Source organism: Mastomys coucha, unplaced genomic scaffold (genome assembly GCF_008632895.1).
Source record: "Mastomys coucha isolate ucsf_1 unplaced genomic scaffold, UCSF_Mcou_1 pScaffold19, whole genome shotgun sequence".
NCBI lineage: Eukaryota > Metazoa > Chordata > Mammalia > Rodentia > Muridae > Mastomys > Mastomys coucha.
The window spans coordinates 2,319,473-2,342,603 of record NW_022196901.1 but is presented as its reverse complement, the minus strand read 5'-3'; the positions used below and the strand labels follow the sequence as shown (position 1 = coordinate 2,342,603).

At 42.8% G+C, this 23,131-nt stretch overlaps 1 protein-coding gene and 2 long non-coding RNA genes across 7 annotated transcripts in view; 2 read left to right on the top strand and 1 right to left on the bottom strand.

The window, feature by feature from the left end:
* Positions 1-4,540: 4,540 nt before the first annotated feature.
* The window catches only part of Cdk14 (cyclin dependent kinase 14), a 596,871-nt gene continuing 578,280 nt past the window's right edge, over positions 4,541-23,131 (top strand). For 3 of the 5 annotated variants that reach the window (XM_031379952.1, XM_031379950.1, XM_031379951.1), the window contains exons 1-2: positions 8,309-8,409; positions 12,415-12,446. In XM_031379952.1, the coding sequence (XP_031235812.1) occupies positions 8,310-8,409; positions 12,415-12,446 (132 nt within the window). In that variant the 5' untranslated portion in view covers position 8,309. Of the gene's footprint in view, positions 5,143-8,302; positions 8,410-12,414; positions 12,447-23,131 lie in introns of those variants that run through there. The other 2 variants (XM_031379953.1, XM_031379959.1) reach the window with 2 other exon arrangements.
* LOC116097457 lies at positions 12,624-17,064 on the bottom strand. The gene is made up of 3 exons (XR_004121440.1): positions 16,947-17,064; positions 15,281-15,659; positions 12,624-12,967 (listed from the first exon to the last, which is right to left on the bottom strand). It is a non-coding gene; the product is annotated as an uncharacterized LOC116097457 (long non-coding RNA).
* On the top strand, positions 14,954-22,300 carry LOC116097456. The gene is made up of 2 exons (XR_004121439.1): positions 14,954-15,377; positions 22,109-22,300. It is a non-coding gene; the product is annotated as an uncharacterized LOC116097456 (long non-coding RNA).

Sequence of the window (23,131 nt, the reverse complement as noted above, 5' to 3'; positions counted from 1 at the left end):
ATTACTGTATATTCAGTACTTTAGTTACATTTTAAAGTTACCGGTAGTAAGACACTACATTTAGGGAGTGGGACATGTGTGATGACATCATCACTGATTATTTTGTAGACGCCTCTGACTTGTAAGTATTGGATTGGAACAGACATGTGAATGGGGTCAAACTGCCATGTACTCTGAAAGGAAACCCAGGATGTAGTTGATAGGAGAGCTTCAGCTTTTAATTTAATTGCTGCTAACAGGACTTGTCTTAACTGATTAAAGGCTTAAGGCTATGGTTCTCAGAGGTTGGACCACTTTTATATCCATGTCCAGAGCTCAGTTATAAGGTTGGCCACTGAGGCTTCGTTTTGATGGATGTAACATGAAACACTGAAGCTGATGACATTCATAATTGAGGACTCTTAGCTCATGGTGAATCTGTACCACACACACACACACACACACACACACACACACACACACACACAAGGGAACATCAAAGGATACGATTAATCATGTTGCATCTTGGTTAGAAATGGTGGTAGCTATTAGCTATTATCTCATATAAATTTCTTTTAGATAAATTATGTTAACAATGAAAATCGGTACTAATATGGCAAATTTTAATCTTTAAATACATTTTAATAGGATAGAGGAATATTCCTAGTCCTTAATGTATAACTTGACTTGGGTGATTTATTACTTTCAAACTTATTCTGAGCTCATTTATATGTAATGTCACTTAGAAGCTTTACAACTTCTTTGTTCTATAGCTAGCTATCTGCAAGTATCACTTTGCTTCGATCACTGGGATTCTTCAAATACAGAATGAAAAGTACTCAGGACTGACTATGAAGTCATTAGGCAAAGGTAGTTCTTATTTCTGGATACACTTGGAGGTTTGTGTCAGCAACATAAAAAGAATCCAAATAAGGAGTGGGCAACTGATGGAGCGCTGGCAGGAAGAGGAGGAAGGATGTAGAAGGAGGAGAAGCCTCCTTTGATAGGAGTCTAACTACACTAGTTCTGCAACCCTTCATCTTCCTCCCCCGTCTGGTTTCAAGGCTCTCTTTATCATAAGACAAACAAGCAACAAAAAAGAGAAAGATACAGGAAGAAAGAAAAAGAAAAAGGAAGAAAGGAAGGAGGGAAAGGAACTTGGATGAACCAATTATGTCCATCAGTAGGAATACAAGAGACAGCCATAATGGTTAAATTAAGCCTTTTGAATTACATGTACCAATTTCACTGATGACTCATAAAAAAGTTATACAAACTATCTAAGCCATGTGCTCCTTCATTTCCTAAATGTGTTAAGAAATGAATGATGCTTGATCCCAAGAATAATTAACTAGACCAATATTTCAGAGTTCTTGGAGGATATTTAATTCCAAAAGTTTCCACTACTTCAGTAATTATGCTGATTGGATGACAGTCTTTAAACTTTGACTATTTCCTGAGAGTTTACATCAGTGAATATATCTATTTTTCCATCTTCATCACCTCTGTCCTTGGCTTCCTTTATTCATGGATTTCTTTCCCCTGACTTTATCTTTGCGTATTGTTAAGCAGCAGTGAGACTGCTACTGATGGTTCTTTGATCCTAATCAAACCCTGCATTCCCAGTCTATTCAGATTAGGATTGCTTCTTTTCACATCTACTGGTGGCACAGTGGCACTTTTTTTCCTATGCAGAAAAGATCTGAAATAAGACCCACAATATTTTCTTATATTCTTTAATCCTTTTTTACAGTCCAGTCTTTATTCCCCCTCCTGGTCCGCCCCCTGAGTGTTCCACATCCACTACTCCTCCCACACCCCGTTTCCAAGAGGATGTCCCCCCCACCCAACTAGACCTCCCCACTCCATGGGGACTTAAGCCTCTGGAGGGTTAGGTGCATCTTCTTTGACTGAGTCAAGACCAGGCAGTCCTCTGCTATATATGTGTCGGGGCCTCATGTCTGCTGCCTGGCTGGAAGACCCACAATATTTTCTAACAAATGCACAGTTTATGTCTGCTGTGACTAGAAGTGATGGACATTAAACCACATGTAATTTTTGTCAGTGGACCTTTGCCTTGTTTTTCTATAAAGTATTGCTTGTACCTTGTGTATCAACCTCTGTGTATCAAAGGTTTAACCAGCCTTTCTTATGTAAGCTGGGAGTGGGGTGATGCCACCTTCTCATTTTTGTGGCTAAGGACGACACCTGAGCTTATCCAGCTTAAACCTTTACCTTTATAGACAAGGAAGTAGACGCATGACTCTTCTAAAGCTCCACTGCACGGATTGATGGGATAGGAATGAAAACTCATGCGTCCTGGGTTCACAGCCAACTTCTTCCGGCCTACCACATTGCATTGGTGAATTTGGCTGAGTCAGCACTTGCCAATTAGGCCCTAGATAAGCTTATGTCCTTGCCTTCAGACGTTGCTCCAGCGTGCGTGCGCGCGCTTGCGCTTGCGCGCGCGCACACACACACACACACACACACACACACACACACACACACACACACTGAAGCCTTAAACAGAAGTACACATATCTCAAAAGCATGAAGTTAATTTCTTTCTTTATTTTGTAGGCTTACTGCATAACTTCCCAATGTAATCCATATCCAAGAAAGGACAACTACAAACATGGAGCAGAAAGCTGGTTATCCACAATTGCCAAGGTTTATTTGGCTTGTCACTGGACACAGGTTTTGTTCTTCTTTAGTGGACAGGGCCGGAAGTCTATATTCAAGCCAAGAAAGGTAAATTAATATCCATTATGTTGTAAGTTAGTACTTTTGCAATACAAAATTAATGGATTTTGGGGTAAAATACTCAGATTCTACCTTCAAGTATAAAGTATAAGGACAAAGTTGAGTCCCATCTAGTATATTCTCCTAAGTTTTTCCTTTGGTTTCCAGAATTTTTGTATATACCAGAAATGTGTATGTATATATATATATATATGTATATATATTGCATATTTTGCCACAGTTTAATATTAAATATGATTTTCCCTAATAACCCTAGATATAGCAACACAAGTTTATGTTATTTTAAAAAAATGGTCTCAAGCAATAGCTTTGTATGCATAGATGGTAAACTGGCTTTTTAAAGATTAAAAAATTAGAAATGTTGGGGAGGTAAAAAAGATGTCACACACATGCTCGTGCAGGTACATGCACACATACACAAAGCATGTGAGGGTAAACCCTCACTACTGAGCCTGTGTCCGTACTCAAACCAGCCATTTCCAAAGTAGACAGCAGTATAACAAAAGATACATAGTGCTCTAAGGTTTTATCATTGACAATTTTTTCAACTTTGTTGACTGGAAGAACCTATCAGTGTTTGGATCTCTCTCTGTCTCTGTGTCTCTGTGTGTGTGTTCAGTTGTAACTGCTAATTTTCTAATCAGTCTGACCAAGTGGTAAATGTCAAAACTTTTTTTCCCCCTGTATGAGGCCACCACTTGGTGCTTTCTGTAATTATTGAGATATGGCTGTCAGGATCCAAAAATCCCTGTGTTTAAACTATCTTGACTTTGCTATGAATTCCTGGCTCTCTCCTCTGTTAGGGGCTTGGCTTGACTAGCTAGCTGCCTTTTATCAGTGGCAATCTACCAAAACCCAGTAATGTGCTCAGCACAGGGCGGAACAAATCAGTGTTCTACCTCACAATTTAAGGAAGGCAGGGGGCTAGTTTTTGTTTTAAGATAAAAATCTTTTGACAAAACACAAACCCCCCAAAACTTCCTTTAAACCAAAAAGCATTGTCACACCCACCAGGGCTACACAGCCAGATGACTCAAGATCACTAACGTTTCTATTCATAAGGACTTTGCTGGCCCATAATCAGTGCACCAGGCCTTCCCCCATCTTCCTTCATCCTCCCCTGGGAGACTGACGTTTGGAGTACCTCATTTATTAGAAAAAAAGACTGCTTTCTGCCGGAACTGTTTGTCCCGGGGCTTAAAAAAAAAAAAAGAAAAAGAAAAAAAGCCACCCTTAAGATCCTTTTCAAGTTCATTACTGAAGTGAGGAAAGAAGGTGACAATAGGTTGTAGGTTTACTGATGACCAGAGTATCCCCCTGAGGAATCACCTACAATGACATTCTTGTCACCCAGAGACAGGGCTGAGGCAAAGCGCAGGATCCCTGCCTTCTAGAAGTTCCGGGGGCGGGGGGGCATTCTTTTGCACTGTATCCCAATGAAAATGGGGCCTCTCCTGCCCTTTGGAGCACCCACGTTCCCTTTTGAAATAAAACCAACCACCCCACCTGTAAATTAAAACCTACCACCCCACCCCAGAAAGTCATCTACTAAACCCTAATGCGTCCCCCAGGCCCTCGCGCATAGCGCCGGACACTCCCCAACCTTTCCCGGTCGAGGGGAGTGGGACACGGACCGCACCGCACCGCACCGGTGGGCTGGGTCGGCCCGGAGCCCAGAGCCGGTCGTCCGTCTGTCCATCTGCCGCGGGCTGCAGTCCCGGAGCGCGCGGGTGGAGCGCGGCCGCGGCGGGCGGAGCGCAGGCGGCCGGGAGGGGGCGCCGCCCGGGCGCGGCGGGTCCGGGAGGGCGGTGGAGGCCTGGGAGTAGGAGTCGGAGCGCGGCGCGGGGTCGCTCCGGGGTCCCGGGCGCCAGGCCTCCGGCGAGGGCAGTCGCGGGTCTCCGTGCAGCGCCGCCCCTCGGGCTGGGGAACTTGTCCCGCACGCCTCGCCCGCAGCCGCCTGCGACTCCTCGGCCGCCGACCCCCTTCTCCGGCCGCGGCCGCGCGGCTCTCGCTTACAAAGGAGGGAAAATGCGGCGGGCGGCGGCGCAGCGCGGGGGCCCCCGGGCGGCGGGGATCGCGGCCGCCCCCGGCACCACGTAAGACGCCCCCGCGCGCCCAGCCTCGGCCCAGGCCCGAGCCCCGCAGCCAGGCGAGCGCTGCGCGTCGCCCGCGGCCCGCGAGGAGGCGGAGGAGCAGGACGAGGCGCCGCCTTCTCCGCGCCGCGCGCCCTCGCCCGCCGTTGTCTGCGCTGCGCTGCGCTGCCCTGGACCAGTTTAGCGAAGTTGCCCGGGCCCCGCGCCGCCCAGATGTGCGACCTCATTGAGCCGCAGCCGGCCGAGAAGATCGGCAAGATGAAGAAGTTGAGGAGAACTTTGTCCGAGAGTTTCAGCCGCATTGGTGAGTGTGGTCCACCGTCCCCAGTGTCCTGCGGGCGATCCCCGGGCTCGCTCCCTCGGTCCCCGCGCCCACTCTGTGTTCAGGGCACCAACCAGGCAGCTGCCACCTCGGGGTGAGCTGCGGACCAGGCATGGAGGAGGACGTCGGTGAGGACTCCGGGCTAGGGCAGGGAACCAGCTGGAGGGCCACCCCTCTCCCCCAGGATCTAGGCTTCATTCGTGGACTGTCTTAAGCCTCCAATTTGAGTTCCTCCTCCCCGCCAATAGTGTCTTTGGCGCCTGCAATGGACCGGAGAGGGGACACCCGGTCCCCACTGCCATCGGGGTTCTGTAGCCACCCATGTTACTTAAAGCGCGTTGGTTTTAAGTGGTTAGCCAATAATTTAGCTTTGGGAATTTTTGAAACGTTGACATATGCCTGATGTTGTTTAACGTACTCGGTCTAAAGGAAGTGGGACAGATACCTTGGGACCTTTTGTTCCGTACTTCGGGTCCTATAAATGGAGATTTGGGTGTTCAGTTTGTAGGTCTCGGAGCCTTCCAGCAGCTGTGGTGATATGCGAACTGTGAAGTTGTGGGGACATTTACGAATAAGTCTCTTGAACTTGTTCCATTAGTACAGCCCAGAGGCTATTGTCTTCTTAAAAAAAAATCAACCTACTTAACAGAGAATAAACACACAGCAATAGCGAAAAAAGGATGAAGGAATGTTTAGGATACTTAAAGAGTGAATCCCTGTTATAGGTTACAGCAAGATGACAGCCATGCCATGTAGAATTGGTTTGTTAAATCTTGAGTGTTGGTGGCAGAGAGTGTCTGTTCACCTGGAGGCATAGCTGCTACCTAAACTTTGGCCAATAACTTTTCTTTGATACAGGTAACCGCGCAAAGCAAGGGATTCCTACAAGCCCCAAAACAACCCATCCGAGTGTCCAAGCATACCTTCTTGCTTTTGGCTCACCTGCTATGTTAATGAAAGTTAATTAATTGATCATAAACTAATTCCTTAAATAAAACCCTGATGTGCCAGTGAGTTTCCGTGGTCTGTTCCATAGTTCATTGTCGATACATGCAAACTGTCTTCAAGAAAATATGGGTAAACACTTAGTGGAGCTTATTATCATCATCATCATCATCATCATCATCATCATCAATATTGTTTGACAGTTTGCTTTTCATGAGAACACTAAGTTATGTGCAGAAGTCATATTAATCATGCCTTTACTTATTACATGTATTGAATATAAACAGGCCCACTTTTCTGAGTTTTAGGCATGTGAGTGCGGAGTCCTACATTCAAGTGAAGTTTGAAGCCAAGAGAAGTGTGAGAGTGAGGTGTGGAGTCTGTGCATTATTAACAAGGATGTCCGGGCGGGTTCTGGGGTCCATTAGGGCCTGTTCTAAAGCACATTAGCTACATATGTACTGATACTAATGATTCCGTTGGAGCCCCTCCAGTTTTGTGTTAAATAATTCATTGCAGTTGAATCTCAGTAAGAAAACAAGGGCATTAATATAAAAATCCTGTATGTTTAAGTAATTTTAGGGTTTGATGGCCAATCAGTAATATTTGGGTTAACTGCAGTTTTGGCAGATAGATATTATAGTTAATTGGGCTTCCTAGATTATTGAGCTTTAGTGATGTGAAAGCTCCTTTAGGAGTCTAACGCTCCTCACAAATGCCTTGGATGATTATGTGGCTTTTATATCCATTCTTTACGGAACAGTACAGCTCAGTAAAGAAAGCTGATCATTTCTTTCTTGAAATAGGACCCAGAAGAGCAGATCTTACTGTGGTATATTGTGAAAGAAAATATTGACATTTTAAAGTGATTTTTGTTGTGTATGCACCAAACCTAGGATATATATTACAAAGGGCATTACTGAAAAGCATATCTTCTCTGCTTTACTTCACATTTAGAGGCAGTGAACTCAGTTTAATGACTGAGGGATTTTTTTGAGGGGGATTGAGAGACAACACAAGGAAATTTTTCTATGGGTTCATATAGATCATAAGCAAGCAATGCTGTCTGTGGGTTTTTTTTTTTTTGGCATTTGGTGAAATGATGACGCAGTGTCTTGTGTGGCATGCAATGAGAACTCAGTAAATGTTTACAATGTGTTGTCATTATTAGGGATTAAATCATGCTGACATGATTGTATAATAGGTAGAAAGAAAGAAAAGAAGAAGTGGCTACAGATTTGTAATATTGCGTCCTGAAAACATGGTAGGTTTTGGATTTGGACAGTTCTGGGTCTGGCCCTCTGTTTTCCTGCATGTCTTGGGCAACCAGTAATTCACTTAAACTCCTGCAACCTCACAGGCATATAGTTGTGGAGATAAAGTGAGACATAATAACACTGTCTGATACATTGTCTGTCACATGGTGAGGATCAGTCCGGAAGCTTGTGTTAGTCCTTCCCACTTCTGTTTGAACCCTTATCCACTTTTCTTCATTGAGAGGTCAAAGAATAAATGGTTTATTCCCATCAAACAATCCACCATCATCATGGATTACATTACCTACTCTAAGAGGGCCTTTGGAATATATGTACTGGCTTCATTTTCTTTTCTTGGCAGTATTCAGGTGTAACTTTGTAATATGGTGAAATGTCCAATATCATTGTTCAGCCATAAGAAATCACTAATCATTTACCTAAAAAACGATGACAATTCATGCATGCATATGACTTGCAATCAATTGTTGTTTTTAACAGTGATTCTGAGTACAAAAAGTAGGACTGTTTAATTTGTCATACATTGCAGACCATGCTGACTTTGTCACCATCAACCCCAAACGTAACTGAGATTGCTACATAAGGTCAAATGAAGCACATTGGGTTTCAGGCCACAGGGCTCTGATTTATGACACCTGCTGGGGGAGTGACTACAATAGAGCTGTGGCTCTTTTATAAGATGAATGTAATTGAATTCTAAAGTCAAGCATCCATTTCCACTGTGACTACTTCTGGTTTCCTGCTCAATAGCTCAGTGTGGTCACCTATTTAGGACACTGGTCTTGTTTTTTAGCTTGTTCCCTCCCTTTCCTGACTTAAAACTTCTAGGCTAACTTAGGTAAATTGGAAGTTAATTGTAGGTAGCTTAAATGAGCCCACCCATTTCTTGCCCCTGTGCCTTTTTTGACTTTACAGGCGGGGCTTATGCAGATGGAGACCTCAAGTGGCTGCCTACTGACATTCCTTCACATCTGGTGGAAGTCTTTCCTAGGGAAAGGAAGTTTATGTTTGATATTTGAGATGAGCGCAGGTATGCCATTTGTTTAAAGGATGTGGTTGGTGAAAAGAGGAAGCTGTGATTAAGGTGAATTCTTGTGGGTTTCTTGCCCTCTGCCTGTAGATGTGTATTTCTAGATTGTCATTGATGAGCCATTCTGTGAAGAAAGATAAATGTAAAGTGACATGTTCAGGTGTACAGTTTAACTGTTATGCCATATTCTTTCCCAAAGCAGCTATAAACGGTTTTAATTCGGGCTCAGTGAGAAGAGCTTACCCACAATGTGTGAGGCCCTGAGCTCTAGGCCTAGCCAGAGAGGGAGAGGGTCAAGAACAGGGAGTTTGTATTATGGTAATGGGACTTGTGTTTATGGTTCTTATATAAAAATGTATATGGTTTTCATTTGCCAAAACCTTAGTGTACATTAAAATATGACGTTCTCTCTCTTTGCCACTGAGGTAGATCTCATTACTGCCACATGTTACCATATACTTTCTGGTGCTAGGTATTGTCCTTTTGCCAAGAGTTAGTGCACGATATGGCTCGAACACAGGCTAGTGGCAAATTCCATAATGAAGATTAGTAGTGAACTTGCCATTGAAGGACACAGCAGGATCTCCTTGGTGAGTTACTAGAAAGCCTTTTGGGAACTGTGTCTGAGCTGAGGACCATATAGAGTATCTGATCATATTCAAGGACTTCATATCTGTCCTTTTGTTAAGTCAGAGTAGCACAATCTGCTTTTTGTCCCATGACATCCTTGAGGACAATTGTGGTTTTACATTTACATAAATGATTAATGACAATCAGGGAACATAATCAATAACAAGATGTTGTGTACATGTTTAGGTCAGAGTTTATTCATCAGTGACCTGATAGCTATCTAGCAAGGACACCTTTAATTGGTCTTTGTTATGCTATCAACTGCCTTTTAGGGCAAGGTGTGCAATATTTAGAAGAAACCATGTCAGATGTCAATCTAACAATGAAAGGTATCTATTGAGTAACAGGCTTTTTGGTCCAAATCTGTTCTTCCTGTGGTATACAGGGCCTGACAGTGTCATCATGCAGCGGAGATCATCTGCCTTTCTTTATTGCTTAGCAAATGCACCTAGAATTTTTTTCTTTATCTCTGGCCCCGCTTCTCACTAATGTCAGATTCCTCTGTTAGAGTTAGGATGATGGCAAATTGTCAGAACTAAAAAGGCAAGAAAGAGTGGGTCAGTGTGAATACTCCACCCCCTATTCATTCTCAATGTCACTCTATGTTTTCAGCCCCCCGGTGGGCCAGCATAAGTTGCAGTACAGCTTGGCCTAAGAAAACACCTCTAAAGTTCCAGCACTTTTGTAATGACCACATTAGATGAAATGTTTTTAAAAGTTTGCCTTCTGAGGCACAAGCTTTGCAAGGCTGTCCACGGCTGCTGTTCATTCACACTTGGTGATGGACAGATAAAGCTGCAATTATGTGCTCAGATATATGCTACTTTGTATTTGAAGTCAGTGCTATATATACTATATATATGAATAAATATGTGTATTTATTAAAGGTGGAGAAACTTGTTTGTATTATTGCATCACCAATGTTTTGTAATGGCTGTGCTAGGCGAGCACATTAACTAAAAGACAAGCCATTGTTGACTGGGTTCGAAAGTTTCTAGATTAGAAATTAAAATTCTAGTGAAAATTAGTCAGTAGGAATCAGCTAGGATCTTCTATCTTTCTTTCAGGTTTAGCCTAAATGAACAGCTCTGTAGTGACAAGGGGCATGCTATCTGTTTGAGGAACAGTTGTTGAGGCTGGGACAAGGACTGTCATTTAATTTTTTGTGCAGGGCAACTTGTTCTGTCATGAAGAAAGTAGACAGTCTGTTATGGATCAGTGTCTTAGGCTAAAAGAGGAAGACTGTAAATTAACTGATAAGTGTTTTAGCTTCTCAGGCAGCCTGCACCCTGCTAGCCCAACCACCATAGCTACATACTTTTGGACTTTTTAAAATGACAAATTTATGATCTGAATAAGAGAGAAAAAGTTTTCAAGATTGCTAGAAAGCCAGGCATGGTGGCTCAAACCTGTCAACCCAGCATTTGGGAAGTTGAAGCAGGAGGATTACTGCTAGTTCTAGGCCAAACTGGGTTAAAGAGTAAGACCTTATCTCAAAAACTGCACCACACACTATGACAGCACACCTCACCACACCTCACACTATGACACCACACCTCATCACACCACACTACACCATACCTCACCACACCTCATACTATGACACCACACCTCACCATACCTCACACTATGACACCACACCTCATCATACCACACCATACCATACCTCACCACACCTCATACTATGACACCACACCACATCACATCACATCACACCACAGCACACCATACCTCACCACACCTCACCACACCACACCTCACCACACCACACCATACCACACCACATCTCACCACACCACACCACATCACACCACACCTTACCACACCACACCACATCTTACCATACTATACCACTCTACACATCACATGACACCACTCCATACCACAGCACACCATAACTCCCCACCCCATCCCACACCATTACCACATGGCTAGAGTATATACATTTTTACTTAGAAGTTTCTGCTTAGGCTCCTTAATTTCTCAGAATTCAATTTCTGGGATAATTTGCTTTTCATTGCTTTTAGCAGAACAAAACCTATTTCAAGCAATAGACGTACCCACACCTTTCCATCCAGGCTAAGAGTGTTGTGATCATAAAAAGAGAAAGAGCTATGAGAATATGTTCTGGCCGGGGGTGGCGGGGTGCCTCGGTGGGCCCATGCCAAGGCATCCCTTCCCCCTGAGAGACCAGCCACACACCGGTATAACAAAGAATAGAGTTTATTTAGGGCATGGAGAGGGGAATTGAAAGAGTAGTAGAGGCAGAGAAAGGCAGAGAGAAGGAGAGAGGAGAGAAGTAGAGGCTGGCCATGACCATGTGGAGAGAGGGGGGAAGGGAATAGGGAGAGATGGGGAGCAAGGGGGCGGGAGGCAAGAGAGAGGCAAGAGTGTAAGAGAGAGAGGAGGGGGCAAGCAGCCCCTTTTATAGTGGGCCAGGCCTACCTGGCTGTTGCCAGCTAGGGAACTTTGGATAGCAGCATACCTGGCTGTTGCCAGGTATCTGTGGGGTGGAGTCCAGACAGAATACCAAAAAGGAGTATCTAGAACAGGCCTGTAAATGCCTATGCAGGAGTTTGTAGATTTGAAATATATCTGCGACTGGTAGTTTCAGATTAGGTAACATTTTGTGCCCCTTCCTTACTATGAAACATTATAAGTAACTGGGATTTAATGAACAGATAGTTGACAACTACAAGCTTTTATTTCTCTTTAGAATGAGATAATATTCCATTTTTAAGGTTAAGTGTATTTAAGATAAATCTGAGGTATTTGTTAGTTCCTATGAAATATTTTGAATGTGTTCTTTTTTCTTTGGAAACATTTGACTATAAAATTCATTATGTTAAGGGTTTGAGTTAAGTCTGTTCCACATAATGCTTGTTTGATGGTGCTTGGTCTTTTATTAGCATGCTTAAACTTTAGTTAGAACTAAACTATCGCTTAGACACTATGCAGAGTGTTTGCCATCCTAACAAGTAGCTGGGGAGGTCCCCAAACCACACAGAAGTATATGCCCGGTGTTTGAGAAGAAATTCATTTGCCATTACTTTGTGTTCCTTTTCTACTTTCATTAAAACATGTTCTGCTGAAGAAGATGTGAAAGCCATGCATGCTTTTCCTTCCTGTTTTCCAGAATGCTTCATTTACATATTTATGAAAAGCATTTCACAGAGAAACATGCTGTGCTGTTCCCACTCTCATTTGCAGTTTTTGTATTTTGTATCATGACATTGTTATTCAGGTTGGGGTACAGTTTTGCTTTCTGAGATGAAAACACTGTAGTGCTCCCGCTTTCTGTTTTCTAGAACTTAGATACTTGGTGTCTTTGGGATGCTTCACATTAACTCTTTTCTTTCTCTTTTTCTTTTCTAGCTCTGAAGAAAGATGACACCACCTTTGATGAGGTAGGCTAAGTTTCTTCCTCCAACACAAAGGCGTATTTATTTACTGTTAGGTAGAGTCCATAGATGCTGACTTTGTGCTTAGAAACAGAAAACAATAAAAACAAAAACAAAACCTCAAAGCATAAGAAACAAGAAGGAAAAACCCCCACAAGAAACAAGAAATAGCTTTTGTTTATTTAGTTATCCCTTTAGCCTCCCATCTCAATAGTCATTTAACTGAGTTTTGTAGCACCCATCAGAGATGTGTCTTTGAATCAATAAACAAAAGATGCATGCCCGCCTTTGTGTTGTTGCCTTCTTGCTGCCAGCTGTGCTTGGGAAGCCCACTGTGATGCGCATGTGTCAGGGGCAAGTCCAGAGCTGTTACTAAGTTGGATAGCAAGGCTCCTTTCCAGACCTTGATGAATCAGGTGGGATGTGTTGACGTCACAGATTGTCTGCAAGGCTCCCAAAGGAGAAGGTGACTTTTTCTGTTCCAGTTTTCCTATTCTTTGTGGATCAGCTGCGACTCTGTTTACTTGCTACAAAGTAGTGGGAAAAAAAGCCAAAGTTTATGTTAAACAAAGGATTCTGAGTAAGACTTTTAACATTGTACTTCCCTGAGATTTTGTTACTGTTTTCAGGGTGTTACAGACAGTTTTATTGTAACTGTCTAAAGCCAGTCAGGGGTGGATGTTTTGAACCTGCCCTGTGTGTACAGTGTATGAAGTTATATGTAAACAGAGATGTTTCTACATTTTGTGCTTACCCCACAGCCTAATGAATGCAGCAGTTGGCTTTAATTATTTAATGCACTTAGATTCCAGGATAGATGCTACTACCCCTCCCTCCACTGTGGGGGTAGGCGGGAAGTGGGGAAGGGCACATGTGCTCCTGGAATGTGCTTGCCCTGTCTCACAGGGAGGGACCTTCAGGGCAAGCCTGCAGGCTGAGTTTCTGGACCGGGGCAGTAGTGCCATTTGGCTCTCATGATCTGCCGCTTCATCACAGCACCTGTTCAGACTTTGTGGTCCAAGCTCTGTAAAGCTGTGCCATTGAACTCCAAAGCAGCTTTCTCAGACAGTGTTCCTGTAACATCCTCCTAAAGTTAACTCCACTACTCCTTTCCCATCCTTAGTAGGTAATACTGGGATTTCCTCCAAACCTGCATTTCTGGAATTTCTACTATTTCATTACTGAGATAATCTGTTTTCAAGAGTGTACTTTTTTCAGGAGAAATCATAGTGAGAATATTTGGCACCTTTTCTTTATAAAGAAAAATCTTCCCTGTAATTATGGAAGTAATTTAATCCTACATAAAGAGAGACTTAAAGAAAGGAAGGAAAATAAAACTCTTCAATTGTTGGGGAGTGGTGGCACATGCCTTTAATCCCAGCACTTGGGAGGCAGAGGCAGGCAGGTTTCTGAGTTTGAGGCCAGCCTGGTCTACAGAGTGAGTTCCAGGACAGCCAGGGCTATTCAGAGAAACCCTGTCTCGGAAAAAAAAAATAACAAACAAAAAAACCCCCTCTTCAATTGTGTTATCCAGATATATCCACTGTTGAATAGTCTTGCTTCTTTCTCCAAGTATTAAAGCCATAGTCCATTATTATACCACCTTTTCTCTGTAAGGCATGGCGTATTTCTCCATGTCTTCATAGGCTTCTTCCAGTCATTGTAAGCAATTAAAAAAAAAAAAAAACAAAGCAAAGCAAAACAAACAAACAAAAAAGCCACCTGTTTTCTTATGCGTGCAGCATTGTTGTGTGTGTGTGTTGGTCTGTCTTGTAGTTGTAGGTACATTTGTCTAAACACACACATATAGCTGAGAGCTAGAGCAGAGCAATGGGTAAAGAGTGTACAAGGATGTCACAAGCTGGCAGCTACTCCTCTAACCTTACTTCTAACACCTCTGTGGAATCAGAGGTCCACGGCTTGCCATTTGAGACAAAACTACCAACAGATTACACGGCATTTTTTTTCTTCCATGGCACAGAAATTCTTTAAAAATATTTTAAATGAGAAAGTCAGACAATGCCAGAGCTAGAAGAACAGCATACACCATATTTCCTCATCCCAGCATTTCACAGATGAGCACATTAAGATGCAGAGGGCCGGAGTAATTTTCAGCTCGTTAAGGAAAGCGCAAGGTCGGGATCTGGGGGTGTGGCAGCAGTGGGGCCTGCCTGGGGGTAAATGCTAAGCTATCTACCTGCAGTTGAGCAACTGTTACTCATTCTGCAGGTCTGCAGAATGGTAGTTCCTTCCTTTTAGGTGACTTGAGTGAATAAAATAAATTAGACTATGTAGAGCCTTTAGAATATGACCTCGCATACTGGAAATGGCAGAGTTTGTATCACCCTCCATGACTGTAACCAACATTGTCTATATTGATTCGTCTTCTCTACAAGGGTGATGGAAGGATTCAATCAGAAAATAAGGTGACACAGGAGATTCCGTTTCAAATATACCTCTGTCATTTCACATAAGGCTTTGTGTAATGATCTGTGTATTGAGATGGTGAAAATATTATCTAAAATCCATCCTTTTTTAATCCTCCACAAGGGGATGCCACATTTGCTCTTGTTACGCTTGGCCACAATACACGTGGTTAACTTTCGATAAGTGTCTGCAGAATATGAGCAGCTGTCAGCTTGGGAAGCAGAGGGTGAGGAGTGGAGAGAAGGTAGCATGGCTTCTCACTTGCCACTGCTTAGGTATTTGGACAAGTTTTTAATGAACTCAGTCTTGGTTTTCTCACTTATAAGTCAACCAGTTAGAATGCTTTTCAAAATGCTTTGGCCTCTACGTAGGATTCTAAGTAGCACAGTGATCTCATAAGAGTAAATTCTTACCAGGATCCGAGAGGAGCACTAGGTGTGTGCCTCTATAAATGGGAAGTAACAGCTTCATGAGGATCATTTTCAGATTGCTGTAGAAGTTTTCTTGAACGTGCGTTTTTTGGTATTTTTTTTTCCTTTTTGAATCTTCCTCTTCTAGTGTTGGCATCTGGTCTCTACAGTCTCTTGGAATTCACTTGAGACTGGAATCTTGCAGCTTGAGGGCTGGGTCAGTTTAGCTATGCAGCTAGGTATGGCATTTCTCTCCTTGTTCCAGTTTATGAGCTTCAGGCTCCTTATCACAGGGACTTTCCAGGAGAGGCCTGCACCTGAGTATGGGTGCAACTCCATGATTTACCTGAGGATTTCTTTCAGGTGTGTGTAAGTGTTTGACCTGGAACAGAGGAGGAAAATGAAATGTGTTAGTTATTTAATCTTTGACTATAATGCTCTGCTGATCTTTAAAATAGCATGAAATTGTATTCAGGAATTAGGTAAAGTAGATCTTGTGTATGTGTGTGTGTCTGTCTATTTGTGTGTGTGTGTGTTTGTTTGTGTGTGTGCGTATGTGACTGTGTGTCTCTCTGTGTATGTTTACATGTGACCAGTTTGAAGTTAAGTGTTGAGTCCTTCAGATATTTACAGTGATAGGTAGTGAATGTTGCTGAAGCCCCTTATGATTGGATACCGGAAATTTTAAGGACCATGGCTAACCCTTCATTCACAGTGAATTTATTGGGACCCTGACTTATATGATAGCCACTTTATGATCTGTGGATTGAATCTATAAGTTTTGCATGAACTAATCAGCTTTAGGATTTCCAAAAAATATTCTCTTCCATTTCAAACTTACTTTCACAACTAGCTGAAGTGTGGAGAGGTAAATGCTGGGAGAGCAGACCTGCTAGATAGAAGGGAAAAGAAACCTGGTTTCTTTCGAAATTGCTCTTACTGGGCATGGTGGTATTACTGTGATGACCCTCCACTCAGTGCCTGAGATTCTGCAGAACTTTTTGAATGTCTCTGTGGCCACATTCGTCCTTAAATAGTAAACCTACACCATGCCTTTATGCTGAATATCAGCTTTTTAATGGGTTATTTTGAATAATTATGATGCCTGATATACAAACAATGGGATAATACAGGTACCCACCAGTGTAAAACTACCACATACAAAGTCTTGTGAATGTTGGAGACAAAGACCCCAGTAAATAAGAATGCATCCACGAAGAAAAGATTGGAAACCTCTGATGTTTCAGCAACTCACGAGTTGCTATTGATTAAATGAGAACTTGTATAGTCTTTTTTGTTGTTTCTTTAAAAAAAAAAAAAAAAGAAAAGAGCCCAGATGAGGAACTCAAACAAAATGTTGACTGTCCTTGGCTTTTTGGTGAGAAGTACAAAACCTTTAGTGGTTGAAATCAGTCTTCAGAGTGTCAAGGGTTTCAGTTGAGTGTGGTATGCAAATCTAGGTAACTCAGCACTTATATTTACAGTTTTAAAAAAACAGCCTCCTAATATATGAGATATCTTGGTGTGTCTGCTGTTGTCATGGTTGCAACTCCCAAGGAGCTCCCCAGGACTTGTTTTGATATTTTCCACCTATTTAACTCTTGAAGTCCTAGGGAAGTATAAACAAAATGTATATATAAAAAAATCTCCATTTAAAAAAAAATCTTACCTGTGAGAACTCAGGAGTATATTTTAGAGGCCAACTTACATTATATATCTACTTGCAGATAGATGGGAACAGTGTATGCCTGTTTTAGTCTACCAGTTTATACTAGTCTAGAGCATGGTCCCTGCTACTCATATGATGATGTAACACTTGAGACAGGAAGTGCATCAGTGATTGATGTTATGAGGACACTGGGCTGGGAGAGGGATGTTCCTGGACCCTGTTTTCCAGTCACTGTGACTGTGTCTCTTACCGGTGTCTGTGGTCACCGGTCTCCAGCATGGTCTCCAGCAGTCAGTCAGCACGCAGGGTTTTCGTGCTTCTGCAGCTCCATACCCCACTCTCCCCACATTTCTAAAGGGAAGTGGTCCAGACTCCCCTTTTCATCCTCTGCCGCTCCCCCATGTCTTCGCCCATCCCGTTGCCCTGCCCCTGCACATTGCCCTTCTTTCTTCTTAGTCTGGGCATCTCTCTCTCCCGCCAGTGCCCTCAGTGGTGTGCTCCTTGGCACATCATATGCAATCTCTGTCAGCCTGGATTTTGACCTGTCACCTTGTCCTCTCACCTAGTCCCTTGAGGAAATCCCTCTGCAAATAAATGTATCAGTTCCAGAGGTTGCTGCTGCCTAGGGCAACTGAAGAGCCTTTCATCTCTGTGGCTGTCACTGGCCAGAGTGCTACTGAACTGTCTGCTCCTTGTCTCTAGTGGATGGCTTTCTTGCTGCATTGTCCTTTCCTAGGACTGTCTGAGGGACAGGCTTCAACAACACACATTTCTGGCGATAATAAGTCTGAAATCAGAATGCTGACAGAGTTAGTTTGTTCCACAGGCTGAGAGAGAAGGACCTCTCCCCAGTTCCTTTACCTTGGCTTGTACATGTTGGCTTCTTCCTAGTTCTTTATGTCATCTTCCTGCAATATGTGTTTATCCTTTTCCCTCCCTCCCTCCCCCTCCCTACCTCCTTCCCTCACTCCTTACCTCCTCCTCCCTTTCTCCCTCCCTCCCTCCAGCCTCCCCTTCCTCCCTCCCTTCATCCCTTCTTCCCTTCTTCCCTCCCTCCCTTTCTCCCTTCCTCACTCTCTTCTTCCACAGGGACATACTATGTAGCAGCCAAGACTATCCTGAATTCAGGATCCTCCTACCTCTGCATAGCAAGTGCTAGGATTATTTTATTTTATTTTTCCCCTTTTTATCAGGACATCTTTCAGATAGAGTCAGGAGCTCTCTGTAACTCCTGTAAAACCTCCTGTTAATTTAATTAGATTTGTAACAATCCTTTTTCCTCCTTCCTAAATAAGATCACTTCTGGAAGTATCAGAGTTAAAACATAGACATGTGAGTTTTTGTGGACACAGATCAACTGCCACATCCTTTCTTTTCTTAAAGCACCCAGTCTTAGTAGCTTTCCACTCCCTTCCTACCCATTCACCTTGCAGACTGGCCTTTCCTGCTCCTCCTTGACTACAGAGGCTTGTTCCTTTTCTCCTGTTCTGGCTACTTCCTATTCCCTTTCCCTGACCTTCATCTCCCACTCTCCTCTTCCAGACCTGATCCCACTCTATATTTCTGGGCGATCCCCTTTCCTAGCACGTTTGCTACAGGCCCTGAGCATACGCCACTCGCCCTCATGTTTTCTTTTGTAACAGCGGCCCTCTGCTCTCTGAGATCATGTCTCACTGAGTGTCTCGTCTGTCGCTTTCTTTTGGCTACCCTCTTATTATAGACACACCAGAGTGTTTGACTCAGCTTTCTATTCCAAACCCTGCACAGAGGTATCCACGTGCCCATTTAGGTGTTTCTGTCCTTGTATCTACAGTCATCCTGGTCTTGGTGCCCACAGAATATTATTAATTCCTGTGTTGCCCAAGCCTACACTTTCTCTTGTCTTCAACTTAGAAACTGGCTTTTCCAGCTATGTGATTTTTCTAGGGTGGGAACCTGTTGTCTTCCTAAATTCTCCAGCCCACCCCCACCATGCAAGCATCGCCTTGGCTCTTCTCCTTATGTTCCCTTGGTTCCCACCACTACTATGGACACACAACTTTGACATCTCTTGCCTGGCCTTGTGGTTGTCTTCTGTCTGGCTCTCCTCCCTCCCTATGGCTTGCTTCCAGTTCCAACCTGATCAGATCTCCAATACAAATTACACTTTTCTTATACTTCGGTCTTTATGGGTCTTTGTCAGCTGTAAGTTCATTTTCCTGGTTTGACTTTCAAGGCTTTTCGCAGTCTATTGCGTTTCTGCATCGCTGTGCCTGGAGGACATTTATTCACCATTCTGATGTCCTCATTATCATTGCCTCTGTTGCTTGTCAGCTCGATGCTCTGTCACTGTCACCTGCTTTATCCTAGCTCCTCTTTGGTCTCGTGACTTCATTGCTCCCTCATTCCAGCCTTCCCCAAATGTCTTTCAAGTCATGATCCTTCCCTACTTAAAGACTCATGCTTCTAGAGCTTCTGGATGTCTGTCTGTCTGTCTTGTGTCAGTCTCTGGTCATGAGCTCAGCGTGATTCGCCATCTAGTCAGACTTGGAGAAGAAAACATTGGGCTGTTTAGCAGGTGGCCTCCCATGGCATCTTTTTGGTCTCGTCCTGTCTTATAGAAATATTCTGCATTATTATCTTGTTTGTCTTGTTATTATCTCATTCTGCCTACCTTAGATGCTGTGGATCATAGTGTGCTGGCTAGTTTGTCAACTTAACACACAGTAGGCTCATTGGAGAGGAGGGAACCCTGACTGAGATAATGCCTCTAAAAGATTGGACTGCAGGCAAACTTATAGGGGATTTTCTTAATTGGTGATTATTATGGGAGAGCCCAGCCCATTGTGGGTGTCATTCCTGGGCTAGTGATCCTAGGTTCTATAAGAAAGCAGGCTGAGCAAACCATGAGGAGCCAGGCAGTAAGCAGGACTCCATCATGGATGGCCTCCGCATCAGCTCCTGCCTCAGTTCCTGCCCTTTAGAGTTCCTGCCCTGCATTTCTTCAGTGATGAACAGTGATGTAGAATTATAAACCCAATAAACCCCTTTCTCTCTGAGTTGCTTTGATCTTGGAGTTGTATCATAGCAATAGTAATGCTGACTAAGACATGAGGTAACCTATACATTATTGTTTAATTATAGCAGAGGCTATTGTATTTCAAGCTCATGGTCTTGCACAAGTTGAAAAAGAGCCTCAAGTCTCAATTCTCTTGTTGGAAATTTAGTTTAAATTTTGCAAGTCTAAAACTTTCCAAGTTTTTGTGATTTCTGTTCTAAAAATGTTCGATCAGATTTGCCATCTCCCTAATTATGGTAGACATAATTACCATAATTATGTCTCGTCCAGGCCAGTGGCTGGAATGTCCGGGTAGTGCTGTAAGAGTCAGAGAAGTACATGTCACAGAATGCAAAATGTGTGACATTTGGGGGAATTAGTCACTTTCATTTTGACAAGACCAGAGAGCTAATAGAAATCGAAAATCCAAGGATCATCCTGTTCTGCCTTGAACATCACTATTCTGTTCTGCCTTGAGCATCACTATTCTGTTCTGCCTTGAACATCACTATTCTGCGAACAGGGTCACCAGGCTGCAGCTGTCTGTGTCCTGTGAGGGTGAGTGCTCCCCCCACTGCCAACTGTTTCCTTATGTGTGTTTGTGTGTGTGAGTGTGTGTGTGAGTGTGTGTGTAAGTGTGTGTGTGAGTGAGTTTGTGTGTATGAGAGTGTGTGTGAGTGTATGTGTGAGAGTTTGTGTGTGTGAGTGTGTGAGTATGTGTGTGTGAGTGTGTGTGTGTGTGTGTGTGTGTGTGTGAGTGGAAAGCTGACATTTGACACTGGAAGAGCTTCTGTATTGCATAAGTACTTACATTTTTTCCTCAACCCATGGAGTTTGAAGTACTGAGGTTGCTTGGCCTTGGCTGAGGTCCTCTCTTACCAGGAACCAGGATGATTGGAACTGACCAGTCAAGGCTGAGATGTCTCTGTTTTCTGAGGCCTTGAATCTGGTCTATTGTTGATTTCTAAAACTATGGTAAATGTGTCTCTTATTCTTGATGTTGCAAGTTCATAAAGGTGTAATTACAAACCATTTGAGCCATCGGTCGCTCTGTTTTACAAGTCTATTTCCTTAAGACCATGACAGTATTTTTAAATTTCTTAAACAAGCATTTTCAGCATTTAGACAATAATCAAAGTGATACATTCACCTCATGAGTCAGTTTTATTTTGTTTTCCTTTTAATATATCATTCTCATTATTCTTTCAATTTCTTATTTGGTTTTAGCATTGTGTTTTCTCCTAATGTTGACTTTTATTAACTATCTTATTAACTACTCCCTTTAAAACATGCACACCTGGAAATCTTCTTAAACCCTTTTCCTTTATGATGTGAAACCATGACAGTAGTATTTATTACATGGTATTTTTTAAAATAAAAAGATGGTTTTCTTCATATGTTTTTATTGTTTAAAATTTATTTTTGATTTTGTGAGCATAAATGCTTGCCTATACTTTATACGTGTACATCACATATATGTGTTGTTCCCAGAAAGGCCAGAAAGGGAAGTTGGGTCCCCTGGAACTGGAGTTAGAGACAGTTGTGAGAAGCCATGTGGGTGCTGGGAATGAAACCCAAGAGCAGCTGATGCTTCTAGCTGCCAAGCTGTCTCTTCAGCCCTTCACATATTTGAATATATCTATTCCAAATTGTACAGTATTAAATCTCTCTCTCTCTCCATATATATATATACATATATATATATATATATATGTATATATATATGGATGGCAGGGAGGGAGAGACAAAGGGAGAGAATGTATGAGAAAAACCTTTTTATGATTTTTATGAGCAGATAGAAGGCAGAAAAATATTTCAACAGCCTATAGTTGTATTTCCAGGAAAATTCATATTTATCTCCTCAGTGATAAAATGCTTTTTTTTCTTTGGTTTTGTTTTGAGATGAGGTCTTGATGTATAGTCCTGGGTAGCATAATATTTACTGTGTAGCTTATGACAGCCTTGGAGTCATACCAATCTTCCTGCCTCGGCTTCCTGAGTGCTGAGTTTTCCGGCACCCACATCACATCCAGCTTAAAAGCATGACACGTAGGTGCTGAGAGAGGCAGAGGACACAGGGAGTGTTGGAGTGATCAGCTCTATGCCTTTATTTGTTCCTTTTCAGTTCTAGGACATCCACCTGTGAGCTGTCTATATGGTGTAATGTTTGGAAGGCGTCTTCAGTGTCAGAGTTGAAGAATTACAGTCCCTGCCTACGATACCTCAAATGTGCCACACAACTCTGTGTTCCAATCATTGTAAAGGCTGAAGTGTGCAACTAATTTTCTTTCAAAAAATATAGCAGACTGATATCAACCTTTCGGTGTATTTTAATGGTTCTCTGGGAAAGGAAAGAAAGGGACAGAGCTGTCGTTAGAATACCACAAAAGCAAGGCATCCCATGCTTTGCCAGTGAGAATGTGTCAAGCCTGCTCTTATCATCCATAGTGTATGTGTTGGTGGAGACAAACTGAAGTGTGTCCCTAGGATTTACTCCTAGCTTCCAGGCCAGACTCTAGTGACTCTAACTTACTTATATGTGGGTACTTACTGACTCTGTTTTCAAACTAACAGATGACACCGATGCTGGAGAGCAGCAGTGGGCCCTGGGCAGAGGAGGGGAGAGTTTTCAACACATTGCCTGAGGATTGGGGTGTAGGCCTTCTTAGGTCCTCTCTCTGCTCTACTCATGCATTGCTGCTGGAGGAGGCCAGAGGCAGTGTGGGGCTTTCCATATCCTTTAAGTATATGCAGATGATAAAAATGATCAGGGGCTCCGCTTTAAAAATACCCACTGCTGACACAGTGGGGAGGGGTGAAGACGAGTATCGCTACATCATGTGCGGTCTGGAGGTTTTAGAATGGCCCCATTTCGGAACCTGATTTCTTAGTTCTGATTCAGAAAACAGGATTTTCTCAGTTCTACAGTGTCTACCTTTTGATACCAAATTAATATTCCAGATACCTCAACCAGAAGAAAAGCTACATTTTTAACAAAGGGAACTTACTCTATGGCAGACAAAAATGAATTTTTGTCATTTTCTTGAAAATATTTTTCTCATTAATCTAGATGAGTTGTACCTAAAGAGGAAATAAAGATTGATGAGATAAACTTGTCTGTTCAGGATTGTCATTCATGGCCCGAATT